This window comes from Tauraco erythrolophus, chromosome 15 (genome assembly GCF_009769465.1).
Source record: "Tauraco erythrolophus isolate bTauEry1 chromosome 15, bTauEry1.pri, whole genome shotgun sequence".
Taxonomy (NCBI): domain Eukaryota; kingdom Metazoa; phylum Chordata; class Aves; order Musophagiformes; family Musophagidae; genus Tauraco; species Tauraco erythrolophus.
Window position 1 is genome coordinate 18,120,021 of NC_141479.1, and position 8,872 is coordinate 18,128,892.

The 8,872-nt window shown below is 47.1% G+C and overlaps 1 protein-coding gene across 1 annotated transcript; it reads left to right on the forward strand.

Moving 5' to 3' along the window:
* The first annotated feature begins 7,646 nt into the window (after positions 1–7,646).
* LOC104384691 (arylamine N-acetyltransferase, pineal gland isozyme NAT-3) lies at positions 7,647–8,522 on the forward strand. The gene has a single exon (XM_009993132.2). It carries the CDS (start codon positions 7,647–7,649, stop codon positions 8,517–8,519), a length of 873 nt encoding a protein of 290 aa, XP_009991434.2. The 3' UTR covers positions 8,520–8,522.
* The last annotated feature ends 350 nt before the right edge of the window (positions 8,523–8,872 follow it).

Sequence of the window (8,872 nt, forward strand, 5' to 3'; positions counted from 1 at the left end):
CCAGTTGCAAAAATATTCCATGTGATTCAGCAGCACCTCTCTGCTATCCCAAATGTGAGCTTACCAAAGGAATTTCAGAGGGTTACATGAACTTTTGTTTTTCCCCACTTTTTTTAACTTTCCTTTAGTCAGTGCACCTGTTGATTAGCTGGGAATATTTTCCTCTTAAAACATCTCACAAAAAAAATTCTTTTCATATGGTACAGGTGTTTAAATATCCAGGCATTTATGTACCTGCCAATTGACAGAGACTGTTGACTTGCAAATCCTCTTTGCGCAGGCAGGTCATACCTGAACGGGTAGAATTACGGGTGCCCAGGTCACAGGCTATTTTATGTATTTGTTTAGCAACTGTACAGAATTTTTGCAGGTGATCAGCTAATTAATTTTAAGAGGATGTCTTATGTTCACTTTTCAACTAGACCAACGCAACCTCTTTATTTTCAAATGAGGCCTTTCTGTCCCTGCGCAGGAAATTGCATTACTCTGCAATTACTGAGCAGCTATCGATGATGGTGAAAATGTGGTGAAATTAAAGAGAACTATAAACTGGTCTTTAGCAACCGAGTATTTCCCCACAGACCATCTGCTTTGTTTGCGGGTTCTGCCGTGGACGCCCATTTTGCCTGGCTGCACCTCTGTAGCATTCAACCTCAAATTTTTCAAAATTTCTCAATTTTCCCATTTGGAAAATGGCCAAATTAGGCTTTTGACAGCTTGACCCTGTCTCAGGATCCAGCCAGCAAGGCTGATGTCCCATTATGTATTACACTGTTGTACCTCGCTGTGGCTACAATGGCGTAGCATGATGGAGATTATGAATCGGTTAATTGTAGCAGCATTTATCTGCACAAAAAGCCAGTAAAACAGAATATATACAACTTCTATATAGGATATTGACAGGAAGAGGGAAAGATTAACGTCCTGGGTCTCTCAAGGTGCGCTGGGTGCATAGTGTGTACTGATTTGGGAAGCACTGGAATATTTTGGAGGCAGCATGTGCAATGGTCAGATGCAGAGAGAGGGAGGGAATTTGTGTGCTTTTGCAAAGTTAAGCTGCAAAAGTAAAATCTCAGGCACCTGCAGTGTCTGAGCTCCCTGGAAGGCTGCTGAAAGGCAATCCCTACCTCCCTGATGATTTGGGGAGGGAGCCGAAGCCCTGTGCCCCGCAGTGGGACAGACCTGCTCTGCCAACGCTGCAGGAAGCAGTGGTGCTGGGTGAGAATGTGGTGGTTTGAACTTTCACAAAGGGGGGAAAAAAAAACCCTTCACCATTTGCTGACATTCATGGCGGGGACGAATCACACAGCCACCTCCTGCTCACTAGGAGGGTGCTCTGAGTGGAGGCAGCCCCATGGCACCCGGGGATGCCAGGGCTGGGGAGGGAGCTGCTGGCTCTGCACCCACACCCCAGGGGGCACAGTTGGGTTTCTAATTCTGTTCCTGCTGAGTCAAATTTCTTGTTTGAAACCACTTGCACGTGATCCTGCTGGTGCTGTCTTACCTCTGGTCTGGTAAGACGCATTTTGGGCAGTGTGTGTGGGAGCCAGGGATGGGGAAAATCAGATGCAGGAGCGCAAACTGCAGCTGCGCCTTGCAGATGTGTATTGCTCCAAAGAGCATGGAAAAGGCTGGGGTCTGCTGACCCTTTGCATGAGCTTGGGGGACCCCCCTTCTTGCCTGCCCATGCAAATTGACCTCCTGGTGCTGCCTTATCAGTACATCTGAGTGCTGCATGAGAAAAATGTGTCTGAGTGTGGCAGAGTGAGTTTTGGTTTATTTTGCTTCCAGGATCAGTACGAGGCCCCAGAGGGGACTGGTGCTAACAGCTGATCAGCCTGTCCTGAATCTGACCCTTCAGAAGGAAAAACCAGAGGAGTCTGTGGCCATGGGGATTCTGGATGTACCAGGTGGGCAATGGGAAAAGTATGCGAGCCCAGGTAGGACAGCATCCCTCGCATGAAGGAGCTAGTGGGGAAGGGGAAAAGCTGGCCAAAGTGCTGTTATGAGTTACCCAGAATATTTGGTAAAGAGTTCACTGGCCTCCACAGCCCTGGGCAAGGCGGGCAACTGGATATAGAAAGTTCCCAGGCTGTTAACCTGGCTGCTGGCTTCTTCTCCGTCCCCTTCTCTAGCTACCAGGAAAGCAGCGTTAGTGCATACACACCATCTCGTTCTCCTTGTCTTCTTCATCCTCCTCTTCAGTGCTCTCCACCACTGCTCGTCTTCAGATGCCAGCAAAGCTGCTGCTACCATAGCTTAGAGCCTCCCTATCTGCTCACCAGTGCTTGCAGACCCACCTACCAGCCACCTGAAGTCAGGCACATTCAGAGGACCCAGCATGACTCCCTGCTTTGCAGTCTGCAGGACTCTCTTCTCTACATATCTCTAAAAGAGGTGGCCCCTGAGATCAACAGCATTGTTGAGGGTATGATTATTGCTTGTGAAACAGAGGACAATTTCTCATTCCTAATATGCACCTTGGAGCCTCGCACTGGGGTGACAGGAGCAGCTACAGGGTGCCCTTGCAGAGCTATGACCACACTTCAATGAGAATCTCAGCTGGACTTGTCCCACCACTGCTGTCACAACCCATGGGAAAATAACAGCCAGATGTATGGGCATGTTTTTCATCAAAGCACTTACTTAAAATGTTTTTTGCTTCAAACCCTCTATGAGATAAACCCATTCATGTAGAAAAGCCAATTGTTCCCCTTGTAATGGAATTTAACTGAATTACCATCACTTACATGCAAGAGATTTATGCTGAAATCCTCAGGACTGGAAGGCCCTACAGACCAAAGTGGTCTCCTCGGTCTGCATTAACACCCTCAGTGTTGGCTTGTGTGAAAAACCTCATATTGGCAGGGTAAAGATAAGCAGAGGAGATAATTTTTGACACTTACCAGCCCTCAGAAAGATGCCTCAGATAGTGGACACTCTAAAAATTGAGATTCAGTCTCTTCCTCACCAAGAAAAAGCCAAGCAATGACCAGCACAGCTGCTCCCTTCTGTAGTCCCACGAGCAAAAGTTGCTGTCGTAGTCTTGGGCTCATCCTTCAGTTGGTGGGATGGACAACACCAAAACTGCAGATGATGGATGCTGCAGATACAAATCTGTAAAGATACGTAGTCGCAGCTATTTTATATCTCTAATTATATAAGGAAGGTAAGAATATAAAGCATGAGGGAGTTCTGCCATTATGACTATGTTTATAGACTGTGAATATTATTTACCAGTCTTGTATTAGGGCAACCTACATCTATTAAATTCCCTTTGGCAATGAAAAGCTAGAGCCAGCACTCGGCTCAGAGTGCGCAGCGTTTCCTTTTCCAGAGACGCAAAGCTCAGCAGGATGGGAGAATCTGACCTTGTGTAAGAATTGAAGATTTTATACTAATGCCATTTAAAACACTTCAGTTGTTTTATTACTTTAAAAGTCTCTTTTCTCTCCTCCCCTCCCCTCCAAAACCAGATAGTTAAGTAGAATACCATATAGTTTGTATATTAAGCATCCAGATTATAATATGACATGACATGACATGACGACATGACATGACATGACATGACATGACATGACATGACATGACATGACATGACATGACATGACATGACATGACATGACATACCTTCCTTTGTTATACAGCCCATCACAGAGGTCATTACAGAGGGGAGTTGTTTAACAGGGAGCAGACACTTGACTATTACCCCAAACAGGGCACCCTCTGCTTTTATTTCCCTAAGCAAATATTGCAACATAAAATGCTCTGTTAATCAGAGCATTGTGATTGCAGTTTATTGCCCCACCAAGCCTGAAGTTTGCCCCTGTGATCTGGCACAGAGCTGAAATGCAAACAGACTCCGGCAAGACTTCGGGTCAAGAACAGCCTTTTCTTCCCTTTGGCACTCGTTGAGTGAGGTTTGCCCTCTGATGGCCTTGGGCATACCTGGGGAGGTTTTAAGGGCTTGAGGAGCAAAATGTGCAGGATGGGAAGGAAAAAGAGAGTGATGCAGGAATGACCATATGGGATAATGAGTTGTGCTGAGAATTTGAAAGACACGGGAAGAAAATGTTCAATATCAGAGCTGTGATATAGGGAGAGGAGCTGAGAAAAGCTGAACACCGAAGTACCAGGAGAAATAGGGTTTGCTCCTATCTGGTTAGAAAACACTCGTGTCTTAATGGGAACCCAAAATTAGCTGGAACAGATACTAAACTGCTTTGCATGTTTGCCCAAGGGAGCACAGCAAGCAGCTGCTTCTGGCACCGCCTGTGGTCCCAAATGACTCTGGCAAGGAGCATGGCTGGGTCTGCGGGGACATCGCACACCAACAGGCCCATGGGCATCTCTTTGGTATAGTTCCCACCAGAACTGCGGGTCTGCCTGCACAACTTTTGGCTTCTCTTTGTCAAAACGAGGGGCTCTCAGTCTGTGGGAAGAGAAGGGTTTATTCCACGCACAGCAAGATCCATCCAGGAATATGGACTTTCTCTCTGTAACAAACTGGAGCTGCCCAGAGGAGCCCAGTGAGGGCACGTAATCCATTCCCTTCAGTGTCTCCCGGCTTGGGCATCGGTTCTCGCTTGTGGGGTCAAACATCAGCCACTGATGGGATGATAAAGAGCCAAACTTTGATATGGGAGTGGAGCTGCGTAATAGGTTACCACAGACATCTCTGTTTAGTCTGATTTATTATCTCTGCTAATTATTCACAATAAATCAGTGTTTGAATGAAGCTTGCCATTGATACTAAATGTGAAAGACTGGAACTACTGCTGGGGAACTAACAAGAAAGAATCCAGCTGTACATATGAGAGAGCTAATAAGGCTTAGCTTGGCAACATGCAAGCAAAATTTGTAGATTCAAAAGCAGTATGAAACACACCAAAAAGCCAGAGCTCCCCGTGTGTCAGTGCACCGTAGTCATCACTTTGCCAATAGCACCTTCACCACCACGACATCCTCAGGGGCGACTTGTGTGAAAAGACCAAAGAAGACACACTGCAGTCCCACTGCTTTCTTACATTCTGTGAAATTCGCTGTCACAAAAAAATGCACATAAATGACAGAGAGCAAGTCAAGCAAAGGCAGTGCTGAAGTTCTCCTGTGTGCTGACTGGGGCGGGGGGGGCACAGGTGCAAATTACTGTGCCAAAATCTTGCTGCTTCTCAGAAACAGTGCAAAAACCTTCTCAGATGGAATGCATGCAAGATTTTTCACCACATTTCCAAACAAACAGTAACCCAATACCTGGGGAAAAAAAAATAAAATTGCCTGAGTGCATTCAGCTAGGTACTGAAACAAACCCCCACCCTTTTGGTCACAGCCCAAGCTGGCCCCTGTAGAAAGCATGAAACAAGTGAAGATGGGAGGCAGCCTCTGCTCCGACACCAGCCAGGTTTTGCATGTGTGTTGAGTCAGTGCTGTTGGTTTTGCTCAATCACTACAGCTCTTGTGCTCCACCCTCCTGCTTTCCCCCCCCCCCTTTTTTTTTTTTTTTTTTTTTTTTCAGCTTTTGCAGTCTGACAGAGGCGGGTGAAAGCAAGTTGGAGGAGAAGACATTCCCCCGAAGAGCAGCTGGAGAGCAGTCCTTGAGCCCTGCCCGTGCCAGGCAAAGGCCAGCCAGCCACACCACTTGCTTTAGCCTAAAAATATCTGTCCCCAAAGCCCGGAGATACACTGGCAGTTGAACTGATTTTCCAGGTAAGACTTTTTTTTAAACCTCGAATCTTGGTAGCTGAGCGCTCCCTAACCAGGAAGTTACATCTGTTTGAAAGCAAAACATGGCAGAGAATGGTGTAACGGCAGAGTAGGAAACAGTCAGCTGCTTGCAACAGCCTCCTTGCGCGTTGCTGCAATAGGTACGCTGGGTTATTTGCTCAGTTACTGGCCTCGAGCAGATGGGGCATTGATGCCATCTGACTTATTTCAGATCCCGCTGTTGAAAGGGCCTTATAAACACCCTCAAGAGATGGACAGACAGACAGAAAAACCCCACACCAACGTTTTCCTTTGAAGTGAAACTCACTATAAGTGTTTTGCCAGCTGTGGCAAAGTGAAAGAAAGGGAGAAAGAAAGGGGGGAAAATGTTCATTGCTGGTGAGGCTGGTTTAAAGTTCACACGGCGAGAACTAAATTTCTGCCAAGTCTTCAAAAATGAGCGGAACTGTAGTTCTGGGGCTTTGGGGAAAAGCTTGGGAACGAGCCAAAAGCTGAGCAAAGAGAAACCCTGCAATTATGACCTGACGCTCCTGACCTGATGTGGGATCCTTCAAGGCTGCTTGTTGAATGTCGGAGATGTGGTGGTGGCCATGATACAACAGTTACAGATTTCTGTAATGTTTCTATCCTAAAGGTTAGAAAATGGGGGAAGTGAAACTGGGGACACCCTCTGCTTCTGCCTTCTGAAATTTTTCATTTTTATTGCTTTGTTTGTATACTGAAAGTATCTTTCCAAAATTCCCATACCATTTGGAATGTGCCATTTTTAATCAGATTGAGAATTTAATCCTGTTGGAACAGTTGGACTTTTTCTTATGATTTTACCTTGAGAGTCGTACACGGGAACCTGAGAACGTTTGGGTCAATAATCTGAACAACATCACTCAGTACTCAGAGACGGCTGAAATTTAGCAGTGCCTGGAGAGGAATAACAAAAGTAGTTGGCTACATGAAAAGCCCTTTCTTGTTTCCTTACCATCAAGGGCTGGGAGGGCTCGAGCTGCTTCCCACCCCCGTGCTCGTGGAACACAGCCTCCGCTGAGCCCTCTGCTGCAGTCGGGACAGGGAGGGCAACGCCTGGTCCTGCACCCACAGACGGCCACCCACCGCTGGGGAGACTGTGAGTCGAAGGAGAGAATGCATCCCAAAAATGATGTCAGGAAACGCGAGGCCCTCTGAAAACTTGTAGTTTTGGCCCAAACCTTGGTTTCCTCCTGCTGCTGGCATAGGGCAGTGATGAGCCAGGGAGCTAAGCTGTGCTGTAGGGAGGTGCATCACAGCAGATGCAGAAAAAAAACAAACCTTCCTACAGCCTTTTCTGCCCTAAAAAAACCCTCCTGTGCTCCAGGTCATATCTGCTACCAGCAACACGGAGAGCAGGAGCAGGTGAGACCGGTTCGTGCCAGGCTGCCTCAATAACGAAGGAGATATTGCAGCAGGGCAGATTTATTTCAGATTTGGTTGCAGCAGAGGCTCTGGATTGCTCTGCGAGAGTGGGAGGGTTTGTTTTCTGCTTCTGCTTCGCTGAGTCAAACCACGAGTAAAGTGGTTCAGTGCTGGAGAGTCTCAGTTCCTATAATTTCTAGCAGGGAAACAGCGCTGCTGCTGTTTTTGTTCGGAGATTTGTAGCTTTACTGGGCAGGAACTCTCTGCTGAAATGTGCTTAGCACAGCTGGAGCCTCTCGTCACAGCTGTAAAAGAAACAATTAAAAATAACATTTGTGCTCATCAGCAGCGTCCCATTGGCATCCCTCAGCGCTAATACTCACACTCAGCTGCCTTTGATAGGGCCATTAGTCAAATCCCGCTCCTCTTCGGAGCAGGCTGCCCATACTGATGAACGCCCGTTGTAAGGGACAGGGAAGATTCTTCCATCACTTCTAACACACCTATTTTTCTTTCACCCTTCTCTCAGAAGCAGCATGGACATCAAGGAGTATTTTGCCAGAATTTCTTACCGGGGCTCCTATGATAAGCCGGACCTGGCTACCTTGACGGATATATTCCAGCACCACATCCAAGCGGTCCCTTTCGAAAACCTCAGCATCCACTGTGGGGAAAGCATTGAGCTGGACCTGGAAGCAACTTACAAGAAGATAGTGAGGAAGAAACGCGGGGGCTGGTGCATGGAAAACAACCACCTTTTATCTTGGGTCCTGACAACCCTCGGCTATGAGGTCACTCTGCTGGGATCAAAAGTTTATGTCCCCGAGTACGACGCGTACGCAGATGACATCGATCATCTGCTGCTAAAAGTGGAGCTTGGTGACAAATCCTACATCGTGGACGGCGGGTTTGGGATGGCCTACCAGATGTGGCAGCCAATGGAGCTGACCTCGGGGTCGGACCAGCCGCAGACCCCTGGGGTCTTCCGCTTCCTGGAGGAGAGTGGGGTCTGGTATCTCGAGAAGGTGAAAAGGAAGCAGTGGGTTCCCAACCAAAGCGTCTCCGCTTCCCATAATGTGGAAAAAGAAGTTTGCCGTCGGGTTTATCTCTTCACCCTTCAGCCACGAGACATTGAAGAGTTCAGAGCCCGCAACACCCACCTGCAGACAGCGCCGGACTCGCTGTTTGTGACAAAGTCCATCTGCAGCCTGCAGACTGCTGACGGTGTCCGGGCTCTTGTGGGGTGGAAACTCACTGAGATAAAGTACGATTATAAGGATAACATGGATCTGGTGGAAATCAGAATCCTTGCAGACGAAGAAGTGGAGAAAACACTGAAAGAGAAATTCAATATAACACTAGACAAGAAATTTGTACCCATCAATACAAGCAGGTTGTCTCTGTTTTAACTCACTGCCTGAATTATAATTCAATCCAGTGGCATTACATGCAATCCTTCCCCCTATTTCTGACAAGCATCTAAAGGTTAAGCTTTCTCTTTCCATCTACACCGGCGTAAGGCAGAACATATTATCATGCATCTGGAAAAGAAATTGATTTTCACAACTGCTCCTGCATCTCTTTTTTGGTTTGGGTACAAATAATTTCTTCCTATCTCAATCAAATCACTCCCCTTCTGTTCGTGCCTGGCTGGAAGCAGACTCTGCCCATTCCCTACTCCTTTCATCTCTTAAAAGGTTTTCCAAATGCACCCAGAGTTGCAGGGCAGAGCCACGGAGCTGCATGTCTCTTTCTTTATTAC